Here is a 25,224-nt window from a genome sequence, read left to right as displayed (position 1 = left end):
CAGTTATGGGCTTACTATTTTAATATACATCATGCATTTAGTACTCATTATTACTTTTATATAAATAATTTCATAATGGTAGCACATGATACTGAGGGAAAAGGAAAACAGTTAATAATCTTCCAAATGCTAGTAAGAAAGAAACTCATTAATGTACACTTGATTTGGGGGGTAAGCATAATTTGGTTCTATGACTTAATGGGATCAAGGAGAATGAAACAGTGTTTTTACACTGGAAGATTCCCATGTTCATCAATTTCAAGTCCTTCATCTTTCATATGAGGAAATGGCTGCACACTAGCCTAAATGACTTATCTAAGGTCACATAATTATACAATGAGAGATGCCCCAGGCCTCCTAGTAACAAATCTAGGATCTTTTCCATTTCATAATAGAGGTTTATACTATAATACTATCATATATATTTTTTAAAGATCAAATCAGCTATCAAGGAAAACCAACACATGGTAACATTTGAGACTTAAAAAAAATCCAGAGCAAGAGTTTATTAAAAATATATATTGACAACTTTGTAACATAATTAGTGTGGAATACAGAGTTCTAAGCATTGATGGCAGAAATTCATTGGTTTTAGTAATTCGTCTATATGTTTATGTATCACTCTTGTGTATTAGCTGTGTTTTCATCTGTATCACTTGAGTTAAATTTTTTCCACAAGAATTTCTCATTTGATTTCCAAAGAGAAGCTTCGAGATCCTCCTTTCTTTTGGAAGATGCAGCAAAAGGCACTTTTTCACAGAGAGTCTCTATTACTGCCAAGTCGGTGAGTCTACTAAGACTGTCGTCATTTTGGTCATTCAAGATGTCCCAGAAATCTTTTGGTCGCTGTTTCGCTTTTTCTATGGACCCAGAAAGAACCTTCTTTGGCAGTTGTGTGGGACTATTCTCCTGACTTTTAAAGAGGTCATCAAGAATAGAGGTGTCACCAAGTAAGCCTACCACAGAAGTGTTTTCTAACACTGGATTTTCTATTGTTTTGTTTTCCTCTTTGAAAATGGGTCCATTTCTTGAAATGACCAAACCAGTGAGATCCTGTTGGTCTTTCCTGGCATTTTCCAACTTTTCCAACTCATCTGCTCCAGACTTACTGTTCAGGGAACAGGATGCTGCAGTATCTTTGGATGCTTGGCTGCTTTCCCCACTGTCAGTCTCTTGGGTACAGCTTATAGGTAATTTCTTAGTTTCCATATCATTGGAAAGCACCTTTTCTTTACAGGAACAGTGATTCTGAAACTTAATTGATTTTTTTTTACATATGTTGGGGCTGAAAATTGGAGGCATTTTTTTGGTAGAATTTTTAAATGACAAAGTTTCAGAATCTGATAGCTGCTCTTTCATAAGAGATTCTCTTTTTTCAGACTTATTCTTGACTCTCTCTCCTTTCTCATAGGCAGACTTAGTGCACTCTGAAGGAGAATCCACAAAAAATTCTCTTACTTCTGGATACTGAGAAGTATAAAAGTCTCTTAGCATTTTCTGTCGTTCTTCTGATGTGGCATTAGTTACATGTTTAGCAAATTCCTTTACAGAAGACAACTTAAAATAAGAAGCCATTTCTTCAAATTGTTTTCTGAAGATTTAATGAACAAATCCAATGGTTATTTTTACTATATGTTATTTTTAAAGAACTTGTCATCAGTGTTATGCTATGTAGCAACAAAGCTATGCAAATGTATTCATTAGCATATATTATCTTAATATCACAATGAACATATATTTTGTACTTAAGAGAATATGAACTCTTCCCTTACACTGCTGAAAAAAAGTATTTTAGTTCACGAAATTACCAACTTTTTAAATTATTCTGACTTTTATTGTCAGGTATTTCCTGGGAATTGTATGATCCCAGCATGCTGCTCTTCCAATCAGACAATTTATGACTTACAGCAGAATTATAATTTATATAATCTGTGTTTCCGTTCCGTTCCGTTGCTCAGTCGTGTCCGACTCTATGTGACCCCGTGGACTGTGGCCTACCAGGCTTGTCCATCCACGGGATTCTCCAGGCAAGAACACTGGAGTGGGTTACCGTTTCCTTCTCCAGGGGATCTTCCCGACCCAGGGATCGAACCCAGGTCTCCCGCATTGGAGGCAGACGCTTTAACCTCTGAGCCACCAGGGAAGCCCAATCTGTGTTTGAAAGTCTATATTGCAGACAAGATACATGAAATAAAATGGCCAAAAAGGGTATCAATAAATAAAAGAGAAAATGCTCAAAAATTAATAATTTTTAAGAATTTTTCTCTTCTATATCATTTTTTTTTCTCTTTCTTCCACAAATACAATATAGAAATTTCACACGCCTTTTTGATAAGCCTAAAGGGAAGTTCTAGGAGACCAGGGTTTGATCCCTGGGTTAGGAAGTTCCTCTGGAGAAGGGAATGGCAATCCACTCCAGTATTCTTGCCTGGAGAATCCCACAGAGAAGCCTGGCAGGCTACAGTCCGTGGGGTCACAAAGAATCGGACACGACTGAGCGACTAACACACACACACACACACACACGACTGAGCGACTAACACACACACACACAGTCCGTGGGGTCACAAAGAATCAGACACGACTGAGCGACTAACACATACACACACACACACACGACTGAGCGACTAACACACACACACACACACACACACACACACACGGAAGTTCTAAACTGATAAGCCTAGATTCTTTCTCAGTTTTGATCTGATGGATCTGACCTTCAGTATAGGTAACTAATGTCAGATGGTATTTGAAGAATTGAGTTTCAGAGTTAGCATCAGATATTAATAAAAGCCATTGAAGAACTGCGCCTTCTCAAACCCTAATAAGATGGAGGTGGAAAGCTTGTTTAGGAACCCTGGGCACTAGACTCTGCTCCTTTCCCCAGGTAAGAGTTCTATAGACTGAACTGTGCCACCCGCCCCAAATCCATATGTTGAAGCCCTAAACCCCAATGTGAATATATTTGGAGATGGGGGCCTTTAGGAGGTAATTAAGGTTAAAAGAGATCATAAAAAGTCACCAGAAGACTTCTCTGGTGGTCCACTGGTAAAGAATCTGCTGCCAGTGCAGGAGTCACAGGTTCAGTCCCTGGTCTGGGAAGATTCCACATGCTGTGCAGCAACTAAACCTGTGTGCCATAACTACTTCTAGAGCCTGTGCTCCGCAACAAGAGAAGCCCCCACAATGAGAAGCCTGTGCACCACAACTAGAGAAAGCCTGCACGCAGCAACAAAGACTCAGGATGGCCAAAAATTAATAAATAAATGAAACCTTAGGAAAAAAAAGTCACCAGTGAGCTCTCTCTCTGCCATAGGAGGACACAGAGAGAAGGTGGCCATCTGTAAGCCTCTTACCAGGAATCCAATCAGCTGGCAGCCTGATCTTGGGACTTCCCAGGCTTCAGTACTGTGACAAATATAGTTCTATCTTTTAAGCTGCAGCCTGTGGTATTCAGCCCAGGCAGACTAAGAGGGTTTTCCTTTGTTGATGCTGAGTTTAGGCCACGAATCAGGAAAGCTCACTGTTTATAAATGTTTTTATAAACAAAAGGTACAGATGATGCTGCAGCAAATGATTAAAAGTCCCCATATTGAAGAGTTACATCTATTTTCATATAATATTTCCTTAAAACTTTGATTTATTGACTGAAAAAATATTTATAGAGCTCTCTTATCTGCAAGACACTGTAAGAGAAACTATACAACAGTCAATAAATCCCAGTTCCCTGTCTTCAAGGAGTTTATAGTCTGGTTGGCAGAGACAGATACATGAAGATCAAACCAGAAGGAAGGGATAAACCCTATGATGGAGGTAAATATGGTACCCTGTTGGCACCCACAAAAGGGGTGTCTAAGCCAGTGACTGGTAGTGGGCTGGATAGCAGGGAAGACTTTGCTGCTGTCACCTCAATCCAGTCAGGTAAAGATGAGCCAAGAAGCCTCCGAGAGGGAGAGGGAACATGCACAGGCCCAGTTCCAAGAAGACGTGTTGGACAGAGGGGCAGGAGGAACTGCCAAGGAAGAGGATGAAAACCATGAGGGGTCTGTATGCCAATTTCAGAAGTTTGAATTTCATTCTGTACACAACAGAGAATCCTGAGGGTAAAAAAAAGTGATTTTTTAAATGTACATAAACAGGAGCTTTACTTAAAGCCACTCTTATTTTTGCCACTGAGACCAGGTTGTATAAAGTTTGGGTTTCCTTTGATTTTAGCGGCAATCCATACCATATACTCAGGACTTTCTTTGTAGTTTCAGATGAGCATCCTGGCTTCTAGTCCTCACCACACTGGTCCTGTTACTTGTTTCCAAATCCAGGTACTAGCTATGCTTGATCAACAGTCACTCTCATTGCCAAGAGAATATTTCAAATAACACAAAAACAAGTTTCCAAATTTCTGTCCTGGGTATGGCCAATGTCCTTGTTGCAAAGCATCAAGTATGTTCTTAAGAGGTTCCAGTTTTAACCTCACAGGAAGTATTGATGTATCATTATTTTGTTTATTAATCACTTTCTGAATCCATTTTCATGGGCTTTCTAATAAATATTTGTGCTGTGAAGATTAAGTTATTGGCAGATTTACAGGCTAATGTCTTTTATTTATCTGAGACTTGGTGGTGTATCAGCAGTTGCCAAAGTAGTTTCCCCTTTGTTGTGCTGACCTCACCTATGACCCTGTGCTTCTGTCAGCTCTGGGAGGAGAGGTGCTTCTGACCTTATTCTGTCTGAGTGTTATACCAGGATACCGGGCTGTGTGATTACCCTTTACAGGATGAGTTATGATTATAATTCATTTTATTTTCACCTTCTAAACTTGCTTCCATAATTTTTGGCCTTTAAGAGTTTTCTTTAAATATTTAATGACTGCAAGGTACAACCTGGGGAAATAAGCTAGCCACTTTGTGAGGAAAATTTTGTAGACACTCATAAGCCACTTAGGGAAAGGGGTGTGGGTGGGGGAAGAAATCAAAGTTGGGTATCTTCGTCTTTCAGCAAGTAGATGAAGAGTAGCTGTGGAAAAATTCAGTTCCTCGCCCTTGTTCTTGAGGAACTGAAGGAGAAGGGGTGGAAACACAGCTAAAAACCATGCTGTTTCTGCCTGAACTTTCTGAAGTGAAGGTAGGACTGAAACTTCATTCAGATGATCCATGGGACTGCTTCATGGTATAAATTCTTGATTCATATAGAGTAGGACAGTTAGCTGGAGAAGGAAATGGCAACCCACTCCAGTGTTCTTGCCTGGAGAATCCCAGGGACGGGGGAGCCTGGTGGGCTTCCGTCGATGGGGTCACACAGAGTCAGACACGACTGAAGTGATGCAGCACCAGCAGCAGCAGGGCAGTTAGCAGGAAAGAGGTGCTAGCAGTTCGGGCACTGTGCCCTATATCAGATGTTGGCATTCTAATATTAGACACCTTTCACCTTTTTATTTAGCATGAGACATTTGTCCTGAGGCTAAGACAGAGAAAAAAAAAAGAGGTAAAAAAATAATCACTGTTAATTCTTTCTTCCTTCCTTTCTTTTAATTTTTTGGTCATGTTGCGAGGCATACGGAATCTTAGTTCCCCAACCAGGGTTTGAACTCAGGCCCTCTGCAGTGCAAGTGTGGAGTCTTAACCACTAGACTACCAGGGCAGTCCCAATACTTTTATTTTTATATACAGTGCCAAAGGCGATAAGATGCTTTTGCTTCTCAAAGATTGGTAAAAATGTATATAGTTGGCCTTCTAGCAAAATATGCCCATACAAAATTGCCCCAACTTTACTCCAAATCATTGCTGTAAATATGTCTGTGAGGAGCTGCAATGCTGTAGCACTATGGGATGTTCACCTTTCTGGGCAATGGTGGGCAGCTCGGGGGTGTGATCCAATCTGCCACACCAGGACCTGAGGAGCTAAGGGGCCAGTTTCCTGGGAGTTGCCAAAACCCTGAGGGAAACATCTGGAACACACAGAGCAACCAGCACTTTCCTACTGTCTGTAAAAGCCATCAGGACCAACTGGAGCTTGCCTCCTCTCCCTGCTTACCTCAGTCACTACGCCACAGTTACCCTGACCACTGGCTTCTCATCCTCCTCCTGGCCTCTACATCCTTGATCTAATCCAATCTCTCATCCTTCCAGACCATTTCTTGGTGTCCCTGAAATCAGGCTATGATCTACCAGCTCTCCTGTGTCTTCTACCCAAGGAGCCCCTCTGTCTCTTCCTGATACTGCCTCCCCCTATGCAGCCTTCACAAGTCTTATACCTTCCATCCTTAAGCCTCAGCGTTCAAGCTTCCCACTGCTGTTTCCAGATTATTTTTTCTTAAAAACTCCTCCTACTCTTTAAGGTTTATGCTATCCAGCTTAACCATTCTCACTCCCACCTTATCTTGTTAACTGACTTCCTAGTTGCTCCCTGCTGGAGACTGACACTCAAGATCCTGGATTAACGTTGCTTCCTTTCCCATCTTCTGCCATCATTCTTGATAACATCAGTATCTGTGTGGATGTCCCACCCAACTCCTGGGCCACCAGTTTCTTTACCTCACCTCCAAAGACTCAATTTCATGGCAGGTCCCTATCACCAAGATCATACCACTAATGTCATTACCATTAACTGCACAACTCCCAAATTCCTGAATTCAGTCATAACATGCTCCAGTTCAACTTCTCAATTATCCCCATGACAACTATGTTGGATTGTACTTTTCATCTCATCAAGTCCTCCAATTTGCTGACTCTTCTGCTTTCTCACTATCATCAACATCCCTTTGTTCAGTTTAGGTTCAACTTTATAATCACTTCTTTGCGAACATCCTTCATGTTCCTTTCTTTTCTCTCCTTCTCCTGGTAAAACTCAGCTGTTTCCCTATTCTGTGTCTGCAACTGAACAACTGAAACTTGAATGAAGTCTGCACAACTGCACAGATGGTTTTACTGTAATACTCTCAAAGAGGGACTTAACATCACTCAGGAATTCTAGCCCCACAAGCTTGCTTTACTACTTTATAAATTACTTCTCTCATAATTTCTCTTTCCCCAAATCTTTCTCCCTTAATACTGATACTTTAATTCTCAATTAATTAAGGAAATACTCATTGTATCTGTGCCTTTCTTTATGCCTTTCTCTTGCTGTTGTTCAGTTGCTCAGTCATATCCGACTCTGCAACCCCATGGACTGCAGCACGCCAGTTTTCCCTGTCCTTCACCATGTCCCGGAGCTTGCTCAAACTTGTGTTCATTGAATTGGTGATACCATCCAATCATCTCGTCCTCTGTCGTCCCCTTCTCCTCCTGCCTTCAATCTTTCCCAACATCAGGGTCTTTACCAATGAGTCAACTCTTTGCATGAGGTGGCCGAAGTATTGGAGCTTCAGCTTCAGCATCAGTCCTTCCAATGAACACCCAGGACTGATCTCCTTCAGGATGGACTGGTTGGATCTCCTTGCAGTCCAAGGGACTCTCAAGAGTCGTCACCAACATCACAGTTCAAAAGCATCAATTCTTCAGTGCCCACCCTTCTTTATGGTACAACTTTCACATCTATACGTGACTACTGGAAAAACCATAGCTTTGACTATACCAACTTTTGTCAGCAAAGTAATGTCTCTGCTTTTTAATACGCTGTTTAGGTTGTCCCTTTCTCTTAGTACCTCTCAAAGGCTAGACCTTCACCTGTGGTCTGGATCCCACCTTCTTCTTCCTTCAGGACTTCACTCTTTCTGTTGTCACCTCCCTGGCATAATCTATCTCTTTTTTCCCATTAGTCTTTTCCCTTGATACACAAACAGGTTCTCGTGGGTTGGCAATCTTACAGAAAAACTTGAATGAACTTTTTGGCCAACCCAATATTATCTTCTCAACTTAAAAACAAACTACTCTTGATCCACAATGCCCTTCAGCTACTGCCAGTTCTCCCTTCCAGACTTAAGGAGCAGTCCCAGGGGCTTGCCCTTTCACTGCCTGCCCACCTCACCTTGGCATCTGCCTACTTAGAGTGCTCACGTGAAGGCGATCGAAGAGTCCTTCAGCTCCAGGGGCTTTCCCCCTTCTGCTTCTGGTCCTCAGTAGTAGTCAATAAAGTCAGTTCCCTCCTTTCTGAAACTCTCACTTCTCTTGGACTTCAGGGTCTCGCACAGGGCCTCCCACCCAGCAGGAGTACATAGTCACCCCCCAGGCTCAGTCCTGCGGCTTCTCCTCTCCTCTCTGTGTTCTGGTCCTAGGCTGCTCACACAGTCTATGGCTGTAAAGACCATTTGTAATCTATTTCTAAACTCTATGCTGATAACTTCCAAATTTAGATCTCCAGTCCCCAAATCTCAGGGTAGCATTATCCACTGCCTATGTGACATGTCCTCACATCCTCAAATTTAATATGAGTGAAAGCGAACTCTTGATTTTTTTTTTACTCCAACCTTTTGTCTCTCCTAGTTTTCCCTATTCAGTGAAATCAATCTGTTGTTTAAGGCAGAAAATTGGGAGTAAACCTGTCCTCTCCCTTTCCCAACAACCAGTTCAACACCAAACTGAATTTATCCAATTGGCTCTGTCTCCACGGCAACTACTCTACTCTAGCAAACCACCTTTATGTTTTCCTCTAGTCCTCTCTGCCCTCTTGCAGGCAGAAGCTGGAAAAACCTTTTAGAAACATATTAATACATCAAATCATGTCATGTTTCAACAATTTCTACTGCGGTTGGAGCAAAACCCAAATTCTCTTCTACGATCTACAAGGCTTTGCATGCTCCAGCCTCATTTATGTCTCTCCCTTCATCTCGTGCCATTTTCTCCTTGATTTATTATGCACTAAGTACACTAGCCTTCTCTCAAAAGCCCCTCCCTCTTCAGAAAGTTCTCACTCTGTTCTTTGCCTGATTATCCTTCAAGTCTTAACTCACATGTCACTTGTGTAGAGAGGTCTTCCCTGACTACCTGCTAGAAAGGAAGTGGTGCCCCTCCTGATCCCACTACCGCTATAAAGGAAGCTGTCCATTTCTTTCCTATAACACACTATTTCATAATTATTTATAAGTATTTTTACTTTTGAAAATTTTATGGTTTGATGCCAAACCTCATCTCACTGTACTGTAAGCTCTTTGTCTCTTTTTTGACACTGTATTTTCAGCACTTAGCACAATGCCTGAGTGCATATCAGGTGCTCAATAAATATTCAATGACTAAATGAACAGAATGCACTTAAGTATTTCGTTTACCTATATAAAATTTACCTATTTCATCTTTTATCAATTCAGGGATTAACCTTCTTAAAACACTAAAACATTTCAGATTTTTTTTTGGCCATGCTGCAAAGCTTGTGGAATCTTAGTTCCCCAACCAGTGATTGAACCCGGGGCACCACAGTGCAAGTGCAGAGTTCTAACCACTGGATTACGAGGGAACTTGGGGATTTATTTTTTAAAGTGTACAAATTCAGATTTTTCTGAAATATTCAGATGCTAAGTGTAGTTAAAATTCAAATAATTTGTGTATTTAACTAGGTAGTTATATTTGAGAAATAGTCACAAAGCCAGGTGTTATTATAGATGACATACCTGCGGATCCCCTTTGGTGTTTCTCCAATTATGAAGGTGGTCTGGTCTACTCGGCAGACTTTTTTCTTCTTCTGGCTTACAGGGTGTGAAATGTAAAGAGGAAATGAAATACTGCCTTCACTGGGTGGTTGGCATTGCTTTGTACGTGTTGATATATCGCCCTTCATTTTTTCCTTATGTGTCTGAAACAAGGGATGAGAGCAAAATCTGAAAAAATATTCATTTTTAGTCAAATAAGGAGTCTGTCTTACTTTTTCCCAATATTCTTTACAATCTTGTATATCATATTCATGGACTTCCCTCATAGCTCAGTCTGTAAAGAATATGCCTGCAATGCAGGAGACCTGGGTTTGATTCCTGGGGTGGGAAGACCCCCTGGAGAAGGAAACGGCAACCCACTCCAGTATTACTGCCTGGAGAATCCCATGGACGGAGGAGCCTGGCAAGCTACAGCCCATGGGGTCGCAAGAGTCAGACACAACTTAGTAACTAAACCATAAAACCATATCATATTCTCCAAGTGATAATCATTGCCAGATCTCGTTAGATCTTTAAAAAGATACTACATTTAGCAGTAATGTGATGCTTCTATTTTTTAAAAGATATATGCTAAAGATATATCTTTCTTAAAGATACACTAAAGGTAATGGTAATATGAAGTTTCTACTGTCAAGACTGTGGGTATACTGACACACATGCTGGCATCTACTTTCCTAAATACAGATACAAACTAGTGATGTAAATAATGGTATAAAATGAGATATTTAAAAACTTTTAATTTAGTAATTTTTCTCAATATTACTAAGCAGACTTTCAGTTATTTAATCTTATGTAAGTAGTCAAACTTTTAAAAATAACAATCTTTATATGATAATGAAATAAACTAGTTTCATAAATCCTACTTCAATCTCTACTGAGTTGCAAGAAGTAATTGTTAAGATGTTTACCACAGGGCATTGAAATTACAGAGAGAATCATATTTATTTTATAGACTAAGGGTTTCTTGATTAACACAAATTGTTAAAAATCATGAGTCAAGAAAAAAATAATTTAAAACTGTATGATTCCAATTTCCCTGATAAAATGATATGGTGAATATGTGGAATGTCCCCATCTCATTTCAAAAAAGAGAGATGTGTGCATACTCAGTCATTCAGTCATGGACTCTTTTGTGACCCCATGGACTGTAGCCTGCTAGGCAACTCTGTCTGTAGAATTCTCCAGGCCAAGAATACTAGAGTGGGTAGCCATTCCCTTCTCCAGGGGATCTTCCAGATCCAAGGATTGAACCTGGGTCTCTGGCCTCTCCTGTATTGGCAGGTGGATTCTTTACCACTGAGCCACCTGAAAAATATTGGATGCAATTTGACAACAACAATAAAGTTATATTTGCGCTCAAAAATAAGAAAGGAAAACCTCTAGACGCCCAAATTAAAGTAACATAGCAGCAGGTGGAAGCTGAAGCTCAGCAGCCCCCAAGGATGGGTCCTAAGTTCTGGACTGCAGGACTCCATGTGTAGAGGGAAAATGGAAAAGATTTAAGTCTCTGAGTTAAACAATCAACAAACCAAAAACACAGTAGGAATTAAAAGGATATCCAATTTTCAAATTAAAGCTAGGAAAGCCCAAACTGGGGCACAGGAGAGAAACAGGCTACGTTTTTGGTCTTGATAGAATCACTGGTGAAAACATAGAATGTCCAGCCTGTGCGATTTGTGGAACACACCTGCATTGTAAGGAAAACCTAAGCTGAAAACCTAAGCTAAAATCCAACATAAAAAACTAGCCCAGAATCAGTGAAAACCGTAGATCTCAATGAGGGGTAAACACAAAAACATAACATAGAAACACTGTTTAAGTTTAGAGAATGCTTGTGATTCTAAGGGGGAGCACAGGGAAAGAGCTCAGGTAAAATTATAAAGAACATACAAAACCCACTACCATGAAAGTGGGCAGATACAACAAATGTGAGAATCTGTATCTGAGGAATTATAGATTACGAAGTAATGTGAAAGAGACTTTAAATCATTAGCACGTCCAGAAAAATAAAGGAAGTACTAGGTATTATAAAATACCAGATCTGAGAAAGAACCAAATACAAACTCTAGAAGCGAAATATAGGTTTGGAAAAAAAGGATATAGAAACAAACTTAAAATATGTGTTAAGAGGCAGGCTAAATAGCCTTACAATGATAGTTTATAAACTGGTAGAATAAATTACTCAGAATGCTGTGCAGAGATTAAAAAACAAGGAAGAAAAATTAAGAGACAGAAGACCTGTCAGAAGATAAACCAAATTTATAAAATATTAGAAGGATAGAATAGAGAAAATAGAAGAGATAATGCCAAAGATATAATGGCAGAGAACTGAAGAAGGCACGAATCTTCAAACTAAAGAAGGAGAATCTCTAGTGTGAAAAATGAAAATAAATCTGTACCTTGTTACATCACAGAAGAGAGAATATCTTATAAACAGAGAAAAAAGATAAGCTATCCCACAAAGAAATAATAATCAAACTAAAGGCAGACTTCTCATTACCACTGCTACTATCACCATCACTGTCACCAGAAGATAGTGAGGTTATCTTCAACATGCAGGGAGGGAAAAAACCTATCAACCTAGAATTCTACACCCAGTTAAACTACCATTTAAGAAATCTGCAGGCATACAAACACTGCAAAACACAGATTAGCAATTCTCAGTAAGACAATTATTCTTTCTTTTATAGGTGTTCAATGGGATTGAAGTAGTACATATCATTGAATGTGGCTGGGGAATGGCTTTCATTCCACATATATTTACAAAGCACCTATTATGTTCCTGCCACTATGCAATGTAGTTGAGAACCAAAATATTTACATACAGAAAGAGGCTTGTACTCTTAAGGGACTTAAAAATGCTGAGTTACCCATCCCTTAAGATGGCATATTTAGTTTATTCCTTTTTAAAATTAAATCATTTATCTCTTTAATTTATATTCATTTCATTGAAATAAACTGAACAAGAGAAATAATCTTTTTTTTTTAAGCAAACCCTTTCTAATGAAAAGAAACTGACTTCTTCAAAATCTACTGTGATTCAGATGGACATCACAAAACGCCAGGTTGTCAGTTTGAACCAGGGCTTTGTATCAGTCAGTAATGCTGAAAATACTTTCCTCAAAGACATTATTTCCTAAATCTTAAAACATTATTAATAAAGAGAGAAAAATGTTCATCACTAAAGATAAATTTGAAAGAGATTTGATGCATTTACTTCACATCACAAGAAAATAAGATGAATTTTAAAAGTTCCTCATAAAAAAGCTCATTATCTTTGATGATTCCCAAGAAATAATTGTCCATTATTATAAGGAGGGATGGTAATGTCTATGTGGCGATAAAGGGAATAAGCCAAAAGAGAAGGAACTGGGCCAACCAGGAACATGCCCTCCTCATACACTGTAATTTCTGAAGTCATGGAGAAATCATGCCAGGCAATGGCAATCTTCAATTATTTACATGATTACTCTGGGTCTTTCTGACTCTGGAAGTATTATAAAACTCATATTTCAAACCCCAGATACATTTTTTCTTTTTTTTTTGACAGTTGGATTCCATTTTATTTTTATTATTATTTTTTTGTTATACATTGTATAGTTACTTTTTTTTAATTTTTATTGGAGGCTAATTATTTTACAATATTATATTGGTTGGTTTTGCCATACATTGACATGAATCCGCCCTGGGTGTACATGAGTTCCCCCTCCTGAACCCCCCTCCCACCTCCCTCCTCCCCTTATCCTCCCTCTGGGTCATCCCCACATGCCAGCCCTGAGCATCCTGTATACATGCATCGACCCTGAACTGGCGATTCGTTTCACATATGATAATATACATGTTTCAATGCCATTCTCCCTACATTTTTTCTTAAATTAGTTTTACATATTCTTCAGGAAAATTCAACTTTTCCAATCACAGCTATCAGACATGTAAATTTTAAATTTATGACAAATATTCTATACTTTAAAATCTGATTATTTTAGATAATAATGAAAAGAGAAAAGCATTCTTCTCTCACATGGGCTCAATATTCCATCTTTTATTTTAAAAAAATATCTAGGTTCAGATTTCCATTTTAGTAGGGTAGTTTAACACTTACTGAAACAAGACTGTGAAACAAAATTTCATTTACTAATTTGTTTAATAAACACTTTGATGCCCTGGTTATAAAAGCTGGTGTCACTAATTTGTAGTAAAATAGTATCTTTTACAATAGATAATGTAAGGAAAATAATGACATAATGCAGTTGCAATTCCACGGGCAGTTATAATTTATTATAAAGCAAAGTACAAGGCCTGCGACCAAGATGAAAAAGATTCCAAATTATGTGAAATTAGATGCAAACTCGTTTACTATCACTTATGTCAAAGCTGGGAAGTCGTATAACACTGAGGCAGTATGAAGTAGCAACAGTAACGAAAGGTCAAGAAATGAAAAATGCAGTAAAATGAGCTGGATTAGGAATTTAAAAGATAATATTATTGCTTCTTAACATTATGGTAGAGGGTAAAACTGCCAGCTCAAGAAAGCAAAATAAATCCACTCTTCTTTCCACCAGAGAACAGAATGGCCAACAGTTGGAACTCTATGTCTGTAGTTGATAGGAAATTTTGAGATCATTTAACATGAAGAAAGCAGAAAGCCCAGTTTCCATAAAAACCTCTAATTGTTCCTAACTTTTTCCTAAAAAGTTTCTTCAAAATTATCCAAAATTTGCTTTGAGGAATTATCTCTACCCTCCATGATGCTGATATAGGGTTCCTTCCTCTTAAGATTTATGGTTATAATGTTAAGGAGGAAATTATGAAAACAAGAACTTTGCATAGTATTTGTATAATATAAATACGTCTGCTAATAAGTATTTTACAAAGCTTGACACTGAGTTTAATTTATAACAGTAACTGCTATGCTCATGATTATTTTAATAACTTACTGGATATTGTTAGGTATTTCTACTATGGTACTTTTACGAAAATAATCAAATTTAACTTATGGAATATTTATTAAAAATAAAATTCAGTAAGTGTAAAGAGTATAGTAATTATTTCTAAATAATGTAAATATATAGTTAAAAATGGGAATACCAGACCACCTGACCTGCCTCTTGAGAAACCTGTATGCAGGTCAGGAAGCAACAGTCAGAACTGGACATGGAACAACAGACTGGTTCCAAATAGGAAAAGGAGTACGTCAAGGTTGTATATTGTCACCCTGCTTATTTAACTTATATGCAGAGTACATCATGAGGAACGCTGGGCTGGAAGAAGCACAAGCTGGAATCAAGATTGCTGGGAGAAACATCAGTAATCTCAGATATGCAGATGACACTACCCTTATGGCAGAAAGTGAAGAGGAACTCAAAAGCCTCTTGAGGAAAGTGAAAGAGGAGAGTGAAAAGGTTGGCTTGAAGCTCAACATTCAGAAAACAAAGATCATGGCATTTGGTCCCATCACTTTATGGGAAATAGATGGGGAAACAGTGTCAGGCTTTATTTTGGGGGGCTCCAAAATCACTGCAGATGCTGACTGCAGCCAGAAAATTAAAAGACGCTTACTCCTTGGAAGGAAAGTTATGACCAACCTAGATAGTATATTAAAAAGCAGAGACATTACTTTGCCAACCAAGGTCCGTCTAGTCAAGGCTATGGTTTTTCCCATGGTCATATATGGATGTGAGAGTTGGACTGTGAAGAAAGCTGATCTCCGAAGAATTGATGCTTTTGAACTGGGGTGCTGGAGAAGACTCTTGAGAGTCCCTTGGACTGCAAGGAGATCCAACCAGTCCATTCTAAAGGAGATCAATCCTGGGTGTTGATTGGAAGGACTGATGCTAAAGCTGAAACTGCAATACTTTGGCCACCGCATGCGACGAGTTGACTCACTGGAAAAGAGTCTGATGCTAGGAGGGATTGGGGGTGGGAGGAGACGGGGACGGCAGAGAATGAGATGGCTGGATGGCATCAGCGACTTGATGGACATGAGTTTGAGTGAACTCTGGGAGTTGGTGATGGACAGGGAGGCCTAGCGTGCTGTGATTCACGGGGTCGCAGAGTCGGACACTACTGAGCGACTGAACTGAACTGAAGAAGAAATAAAAAATAAAAGAGTTTGCAAATAATCTTTGTTGCCAGTGTACTGAGTAAAGGAAAAAAGGGAATATTCCCCCTACCTCATAGCCATATGACTACATTAGCATTTTTCTATTTACTCTGCTACATATGAAATTTATCTTTACATAATAGAAAACTTCCCAGGTGGCTTCCCAGGTGACTCATTAGTAAAGAATCTTGGATCCCTGGGTTAGGAAGATCCCCTGGAGAAGGAATTGGCAACCCACTCCAGTATTCCTGCCTGTGAAATCCCATGAACAGAGGAGCCTGGCAGGCTACAGTCCAAGGGGGTAACAAAAGAGTTGGACACAACTTGGTGACTAGACAACAGTAACAACAACAAATAGAAAACTTCACTGGAATAGAGCAGAGAATGTGGTCTTTTAAATATATATATTTTTAAAATTTTAAAAATAAATTAAAAAAATTTTATCTATTAATTAATTTTTGTCTGTGCTGGGTCTTCGTTGCTGCTTAAACTTTTCTCTAGCTGCAGTGTGAGACCTCACTGCGGTGGCTTCTCTTGTTGCAGAGAAAAGGCTCTAGGCATGTGGGCTTCAGTAGCTGCAGCATGTGGTCTAACAGTTGCAGATCCTAGGCTCCAGAGCACAGTCTCAGTAGCTGTGGTGTGCACAAGTTTAGTTACTCCGAGGCATGTGGGATCTTCTCGGATCAGGGATCAAACCTATGTCTCCTGCACTGGCAGGTGGGTTTTTACCACTGACCCACCAGGAAAGCCTCAGTGCAGAGAATGTTTAAGGAAAAAAAAACCCTCTTTCTTTGAAGTAAAAAATAATTTTGGAGGCAAATTACTAAAGAACTATAGAGGACATCTAGGTAGGAATAGCAAGGAAAAGGGAAAAGTTGATAGGGATCAGTTTTCCCATACACACCCACCCGTGGGCAACAGATGGGCAGGAAGCATTACAATCCAGGAGACTTGAGTTTCAAAAACAACCATGAACAGCCTCTAGTTTCCATTTGGGCAGGAGAAATACTATTGTAGTCTGTGCCATCTTTCTTGATCTCTTTGAGGCTAATTACTGGAGACACATTCATAACTGGTGCAGAAAATGCCGATTCCTATTCTGCTCATTTGTACCCCTCACAAGTAGAGGAAGCTTCGAAGGGGATAACGTATGATGAAAAACAGCCTGACAGGATGGGTAGCCTGTCTGTGGTAGGCTACCAGGAGGTAGTGAAATTTTTATTGAGCAATTTTGGAATGGATCTGCCTGCTGAGCTGGTTTCTCTCACCTTAGAAAACATATTACAGAGCCTACACCAGAGCAAAGAGCAATGTATATTTAACAGCCACATTCACCATTTTTTTTCCTTATATAATCAGATGATTAGCCTTGATTTTTTGCTGTTGTTTTTTAGTTGCTAAGTCATGCCTGACTCTTTTATGACCCCATGGACTGTAGCCCACCAGGCTCCTCTGTTCATGGGATTTCCCAAGCAAGAATACTGGAGTGGGTTGCCATTTCCTTCTCCAGGGGATCCTGCCAACCCAGGGATCCAATCTGCATCTCCTGCTTAGCAGGCGGATTCTTTACCACTGAGCCACCAGGGAAGTCCTTAGCCTTGATTAGTCATTGAGAAAATGGAAATCAGGGAGGACATTTTCAAAGGCAATGGAAGGTCCCAATGGCTCTGACCCACTGAGAAGCCTGAGTTTGGATCCTAAGAATCACCAGAGGATCTGCCCCTTCCAGGAAGGTTCACTTGTTCCTGAGAATAGCACAGAGCTTCACAAGGCAGTCTACGGTCACTGTCAGAACCGGGCATGTTGTGTAGCCAGAGTCCCTCACATTGGTCTGATCACACCAACTTTGCCACAAAGACTTTTTTTTTTTAAAGTGCTCTTTCACTTTTTTTCTTCATTAAACCTTAAATAGTTAAGTCTGAGAGGCAGCAATGCTTTTGTTTACACATCTGTTCAAACAAAAGATTAAAAAAGAAATCTCTCTTTGGGTAAAGGCCAAAGCCTGTAAACACATAAAAAAAGTCATAAACTTGCTTGTCTTTGCAAAGCAGGGAATCAGGAATTCTATAAAAACATATAGCACATGTAAATAAATTCATTCAAATGGCATCTGAGAGTCCAAAGTGACAAAGAACTTTAAGGATCTTTGCACAATGATCACTTATCCTTCAAGTGATCATTCAAGATTTCTGTCTGGAGGTAGAAAATATTACTGTAAATGCAGTTTTCCAATACTCAACAAAAACCTAAGGCAACTGTGAGATATCCCTGAATTGCCTTCACTCAAGACTCTGGAGAAAAGCCAGCTGGTTAGAGGACCCACCACAAATATACAATGAAGTATAATTTTCTGCATATGTTTAAAAATGTCATTCAAATCTGAAAAAACAAACTTAGATTCAAAACCAAACCTTCCCTCCCTCCCTTTTTTTAGGAGGTAAAGGGAGATGAAAGTTTGTAATTATGGGTCTGTTTTCTCCTGGAAGGAGTAACAGTTACAATTCAGTTTTATATATATATATATATACAGATATGTATGTATTTTCTTTTTTGGTAGTACTTGCTTTCTGAGTGAGCCACAAAAGGACAAGCTGCCCTGAGCCTAGCTTCCTTTTTTTGTGTGTGTGTGTGCACAATATCCATTTCTCACTGTCCAAGAAACTCGTCTATCTGAAAGAACAAAGCGAGGGACTCAGGAGTACGGCTGACTACTGTGGTGCACACACTACAAACAGAAATGCAGAAGCCCTATCTCCCTGGGACCTGGGAACCTGAAGGGACTGCCACAGCAATCAACCTGTAGGAAAGGGCCAGGTGAGATGGTGGCAATCACCTTCAAAAAGGCCTGTGGACCAGCAACGGGGAGTTTCTGCTAATATAATCTCATACCTTCATGGGAAGATAGTCAGGCAGTAGAGTCCCCTCAATACTTCCTACACACAAAGGCTAGAGCAAGATCTAGGGCCTTTTGGGGTAGCTGTCTGAGCAAGGACTCAGCACTAGAAGCCCTGGTGTCTAGGCCTTCCTCGGTCACTTATTGTGTAAATTTGGGAAAAGTCTTTTTTCTTTTTTTAAATCTTTTTGCGCCTCATTATCCTAAAGAGTAATGAGGGATTTGGAGATCAGGATCTAGGGGATAAAAATTTGGATCCGGGACCCCCATCAGTCTCTTCCATATTTAAAGTTCACAATTCTACTAGTCTTTTTAGGATCTCCAGTAAGTTGTAATGAATAAGGTCCTTAGCATCTTATAATCCTGAGTCAATTTAAAATTTTTACATATAATATTTATGTTAATATAAAAATGTCTGTAAAGATTACTTGAAGGTTCTACACTAAATAATACTTGTTAGTGAAAAGATCACGGAAGGGTGGTGCTGATGGAAAAATTTTAAAGTCTTTCTTGGCAGGCACCCGCCCCTGCTTGCCTTTCCAGTGGCTGGCACTTCCCACTGGGAGCTTAGGCTCTCACTTCCTTCCTCTAGGCCTCCAACTAGAGTAAGTGTAGGCTTCTATGTAGGCTGATTCAGTTACAAGGCCATGGATGGCTCTCCAGTGTCTAGGAAAGAACATTTCAAGCACCGCGCCACAAATGACACTGGGACGTTGTTACTAGTTGTGAAGTTGGATGCAGATTATTGTTTATAATCAAGTACTGAAAACTGTGAGTAATTCCCCTTTTGAGTGAATTAGAGTAGGTTTCATATAACCACATCATTTTCACTCTCTTCTATTCTGATATGCTTTCATGAGCCAAGTAGCAGAGGAAGTAAAGCGTTCACACAAAGAAAGGCCAACTGAAAGTGTATTCCAATAGAACTAAATTTAATAATCAAGTGACCCTGTCCACATGTCTCAAATGACAATTCTAAAACTTTTTGGCTTTAGGACCGCTGTATCGTTTAAAAATTAATGAGGACCCCAAAGAGATTTTGTTTATGTGGGTTATATCTGTTGAAAGTTTAAAACAATTAATTCATTAAAAATGAAAATAAGCCAATTACGTGTTAACTTAAATAACTTTTTACCAACAAAAAAGTTTATATTTTCCAAGGCAAACAAACCAAAAACTAACCAGAAGAGTGGCTACATTTTACGTTTTTACAAATGTCTTTAGTAGCTGGCTTAAAAAACGACAGTTGGGTTCTCATATCTGCTTCTGTATTCAATCTGCTGCAACAATAATGTCTTAATTGGAGTATATGAAGAAAAAATTACATATAGGTATGTAATTGAAAAATGGAAGAATATTTTCATAGCCTTTTCAAATAACAATATATATTCTTTTTTGATACTTTATCAAAATTCAGTCAAAGTTAGTTTCATGTAATATTTGAAACCACATCAGAAATTTTTACATTATTAACCCAGAGGGAGGATAAGGGGAAGAGGGAGGTGGGTTCAGGAAGGGGAACTCATGTACACCTGGGGCAGATTCATGTCAATGTATGGCAAAACCAACCAATATAATATTGTAAAATAATCAGCCTCCAATTGAAAAAAAGAAAAAATAAATAAATTTAAAAAAAATTAAAATTCATTGGTATATTTGTACTTTGGCTGAATTTTTTCCCAATGCATGATTTTGTAATATAATTCACTGTTCATCTGCATAAGTCAGTTATGCATATCTTCAAAATGTTGACACATTCAAATTATACAACATCAAAAAATCATATTTGTTGTTAAATATTTAAATATTGGGAATGGGTCTGCTCAGGAAAGGTTGACTACCCTCTCAGTTCTTAGCGGATGAACTGAGATTAATCAAGCCAATTACATCCTGCCAGAAAGATTTTCATGCAGGACAAAAGGAGAGACACAGGAAAATAAGCACAGCTTCCTGTCCTTGGATACATTTGTATAAGAAAACAGGTTCTTGAGATGTAGCAGTCATCTTGTAACATGAAGAAAAGGCCTCATGGAACTAAAAATTAACTCACTAAGGACAGTGGAGAAGAAAATCAGAGAGGCTGATATGATGTCACTGGACTGTAGCATTACACCTGGAAATATTTCCCTCCAGACTTGCTGTTATGTGAATTAGTAACAGCCTATTGCATAGGTTATTTTCAGATGGTTATCCTATTCTATGCTACTGAATGCATCCTGTGAAGTGAAGTGAAAGTTGCTCAGTCGTGTCTCTTTGTGATCCCATGGACTACATATAGTCCATGGAATTCTCCAGGCCAGAATACTGCAGTGGGTAGCCTTTCCCTTCTGCAGATATATATAAGGTGTCACATAATACAATAAGTGCTATGGCATACATATATGCACATACACACACAAGTAAAGATGAATTTGAGGAAAACATGTACATCGCTTTGGAGAAGATAGAGAAGAATTGTCACTAATGATACAAGGAGTTGGAGTTCAACAGGCAGACACAGGTAAAATGGAATTTTAAACAAAAGAAACACAAGAGCAAAGACATGGAAGGCTAAAAATCCACGGTGTGCTTGAAGACTGATTCATAAACTGAAGGATGACTAGGAAGAACCTGTTCAGCGTGCTATCCTCAGGGTCTAGTACAGTGCCCGGCACAAAGTCACCGTCAGTAATTCTGAATGAGTGTCTCAGAATGAGACTGGAAAAACAGTCTAGCACCAAATTGAAACAAGCCTTATATGCGATAGAATAAAGAAACAAAATAGATATTTTATAGAACTTTGGAACACAGAAAATTACTCCCCAAAGTGACTGCTTGGATTTGTTACTGCTAGACGAGGAAAGCTCACAAAGTCACACATGGGTGGGGATATCCTTCTGACACCATTCTCCATGTTCTCCCTTCTGAGTGGGTTTCCTATACTAGAACTATGGTCAACAGATGACAGATAATGAGTGAAGGTGAAGAATACCAGCATTTATGCTGCTCTAGAATGACTAACATCTTTACGTCATCTGCTAGAATACCCCTTTTAACATTAATTTGTGGAGCTTATACTCACAGTGAAAATTATTGTGGGCATCTGCATTATGTAGTAATTTGCAGGAATTACTAATAACAACTGTTTTCTGAACTTCCACTCTGTATTGCCTGTTGCTAAGTGGTGATGCTAATGGACATGTACGCCATGGTCCTGATCCTTAAGAAGTTTGTAACATACATGAGAAGACAGCAAACACTAACACGGTGTCCACCACGTCTACAATGATGATAGGCACAGAGAATGGGTGTGAAAGGAGCTTGGAACACAGTGATCTCCGAAGACTGAGGTTTTATGGAGGGAGTGAAACTTGAATTGGGAGTGAAGGATCAGCCAGTAGATGATTTGGTTGGAGGTGTAGACTGAGTAAGTTTATTGAAGACCATGAATGACAGGCAAACCTGAGAATACTTCTAATTCAAATAAGGAAGGATTGTTTCCCTTGGCTAATTATAAATACATTCAGTAGCTCTGAGTAATGCCAAGTCATTGTCAGAGGATTTTTAGGAAAACTCTGAGATTTGTTTATAGAAAAGATAGTTTAAACTATTTAATTTTCAGAACATAGTGATGGGGTTCATTATACCCTAACAACAACTGAAAACCTAAATTACTCAAAAAGTATCAGTTATATACAAGACACTATTTTAGGTCTCCAAAGTTATCAAATGAGGATCAGAGATATATTCTGCTATTTTTAAAGTCCAGAGTTTACTAGAAAAGAAGAGGTATACTTACCCAACTGATAAAAATTTGGAAGCCATATGTTAGAGTAACTAGACCAAAGTACTATTACATGAAGCAGAAAAAGCATAAGGACAGCTTACCTACAGCTTATGTTGGAATTGGGGCAGGCTTTGTGAAAGAGTGACACATCTGAGTTACAAGCTGAGAGGTAGAGAGGTTTGGAGATTTGGGAGGTTAGGACAACTAAGGCTGAGTAGATACTGCCTTTGAGTATTTCTTAAGTCCAGATAGTTTTAACTACCTAAAAAAAGATTTTTAAAGGGGAAGATACATTCAGTCCACCCGAATTTTTTAACTGCTAAAGTGAGGGAAATTCTTAATAGACAAGTTATCTTGAAAAATTAGACTGATTTGTCATATTGGAAAAGCAAAATAGAATTAAAAAAAAAAAAGGAAAATCTCCAAAGCAAAATAGAAAGTAAAGGAACTGAGGGAAACGCACAGGAGAAACCAGAAGGATTGAAAGACTACAGGGATTTAAGCCGACTGCCACTGTTGAGCCTGAGGGAAGTCATATACCATCTCATTAAAAAGAAAAAAAAATCAGTAAAATGTATTGTTTGCATTAGTCTCCAAGAATCCTTCAAGTTCTGAAATACTATGATTCCTTATCTTTAAAATTTTGCTTTATTCATCCTATAAAACTCAGAATTCATATGTGTAGAGGTAGGATTCTCAGATGACAAGGCGAAAGGTGTTTCCATTAAGTGGCCATGTCCAATTGATACCACGGTTTTCATAGAGGGATAAAATATACATTTGAAAAGGGCTATTAAGTGCTTAACATTCTCTTAAGTCACTAGGTAAAGTCAATCAGAGTTCAATGAGGCCTTATATCTCTAAGCCTTTATATTGTTACTTATGCTCAGATGCTCAGTCATGTCAGATTCTCTGCGACCTCATGAATTATAGCCCACCAGGCTCCTCTGACTATGGGATTCTCCCAGCAAGGATACTGGAGTGGCATGCCGTTTTCTCCTCCAGGGGATCTTATTGACCCAGGAATTGAACCAGTGTCTGTTGCATCTCCTACACTGGCAGATGGATTCTTTTAGAAAGCACTATTTGAAGAAATACTATTTTTAAGCTATTTATAATCTTCCAACCATTCTAAACAGAGAAACTGTTCAAAGAAGCCTTATCAATCTTCTAAGCAATTGGAACAATGACCAGCTAGGAAAAGAGTTAGAATCAAGCTACTTCCTAATGAGCAAAGAATATTTTTATCAGCCCAGGCCATTGTCACATTAGCTTATAATTACTGTCAAATATAATTTTTTTCTATAGTATTCTTTATGATAAACCAGGCACAGTTCAAAGTGGGTCCTTCATCTATAAAATTTGAGGAATGAACTAGATATCTTTTATGGTATTCTAACATTTTATTATTGGTGCTACTAACAGAGCCTGGCAGGCTATAGGGTCCATGGAGTTGCAAAGACTCAGACAAAACTGAGCAACTAACACACACACTAATAACAAAAATAATAACGGGTCACTGCATAGAATAAGAGAAAGAGCTTCACTCATCACCCCTACTAGTAAGCAATAAGCAATAATTATAAATACAATAATAAACATGTATGGCTTTCTGGAAAAGGAGTATGTCAAGGCAGTATATTGTCACTCTGTTTATTTAACTTACATGCAGAGTACATCATGAGAAATATGGGACTGGAGGAAGCACAAGTTGGAATCAAGATTGCCGGGAGAAATATCAATAACCTCAGTTATGCAGATGATACCACCCTTATGGCAGAAAGTGAAGAGGAACTAAAAAGCCTCTTGATGAAAGTGAAAGAGGAGAGTGAAAAAGTTGGCTTAAAGCTCAACATTCAGAAAACGAAGATCATGGCATCTGGTCCCATCACTTCATGGGAAATAGATGGGAAAACAGTGGAAACAGTGGCTGACTTTATTTTTCTGGGCTCCAAAATCACTTCAGATAGTGATTGCAGCCATGAAATTTAAAGACGCTTACTCCTTGGAAGGAAAGTTATGACCAACCTAGACAGCATATTAAAAAGCAGAGACATTACTTTGTCAACAAAGGTCCGTCTAGTCAAGGCTATGGTTTTTCCAATAGTCATGTAGGGATGTGAGAGTTGGACTGTAAAGAAAGCTGAGCCCTAAAAAATTGATGCTTTTGAACTATGGTGTTGGAGAAGGCTCTTGAGAGTCCCTTGGACTGCGAAGAGATCCAACCAGTCCATCCTAAAGGAGATCAGTCCTGGGTGTTCATTGGAAGGACTAATGTTGAAGCTGAAACTCCAATACTTTGGCCACCTGATATGAAGAGCTGACTCATCTGAAAAGACCCTGATGCTGGGAAAGATTGAGGGCAGGAGGAGAAGGGGACAACAGAGGATGAGGTGGTTGGATGGCATCACCGACTCGATGGACATGGGTTTGGGTGAACTCCGGGAGTTGGTGATGGACAGGGAGGCCTGGTGTGCTGCGGTTCATGGGGTCACAAAGAGTCGGACACAACTGAGCAACTGAACTGAACTGATGTCTTTCTGGAAAGAATTGAATGTGCTTTTGTCCCCATTAGCTCATTAGTGACATGACTCCACCAGTCCTGGTAATATCCCTGTAAGGAAGGATGCCACAGCTCCTCGTCGCCACCAGCTAGAAGTGGAATATGTGTTTATAGGTAATGCCAGATTCTCATTCCTGTGACTAGGTAACAGGTGATTTTCACAAATGACACTGTCTATCTCTCTGAATCAATCCTAGTTCTAAGGATAGAAATACAAAAGCCTTCTTCATGCCAACACCAGTCCCATAATTTTATACATATACACACACAACTTTAAAAATCTGATCTTTACTAAAATCACTTGGAAGAAAAACTTTCT

The 25,224-nt window shown here is 39.1% G+C and overlaps 1 protein-coding gene across 2 annotated transcripts in view; it reads right to left on the bottom strand.

Annotated features, from left to right (window-relative positions):
• Positions 1 to 491: 491 nt before the first annotated feature.
• Positions 492 to 25,224, bottom strand: part of ERCC6L2 (ERCC excision repair 6 like 2) — a 156,742-nt gene continuing 132,009 nt past the window's right edge. For both annotated transcript variants that reach the window (XM_088838103.1, XM_088838104.1), the window contains 2 exons: positions 9,542 to 9,723; positions 492 to 1,591 (listed from right to left, as the gene is read on the bottom strand). In XM_088838103.1, the coding sequence (XP_088694229.1) occupies positions 619 to 1,591; positions 9,542 to 9,723 (1,155 nt within the window). In that variant the 3' untranslated portion in view covers positions 492 to 618. The remainder of the gene's footprint in view (positions 1,592 to 9,541; positions 9,724 to 25,224) is intronic.

The sequence above is a fragment of the Moschus berezovskii genome, chromosome 7, assembly GCF_049115385.1.
Source record: "Moschus berezovskii isolate FMDL1 chromosome 7, NW_MosBer_1.0, whole genome shotgun sequence".
NCBI classification, from domain to species: Eukaryota; Metazoa; Chordata; class Mammalia; order Artiodactyla; family Moschidae; genus Moschus; species Moschus berezovskii.
Note: the sequence above shows the minus strand (reverse complement) of the source record. Positions and strands in the feature narration are given on the sequence as shown.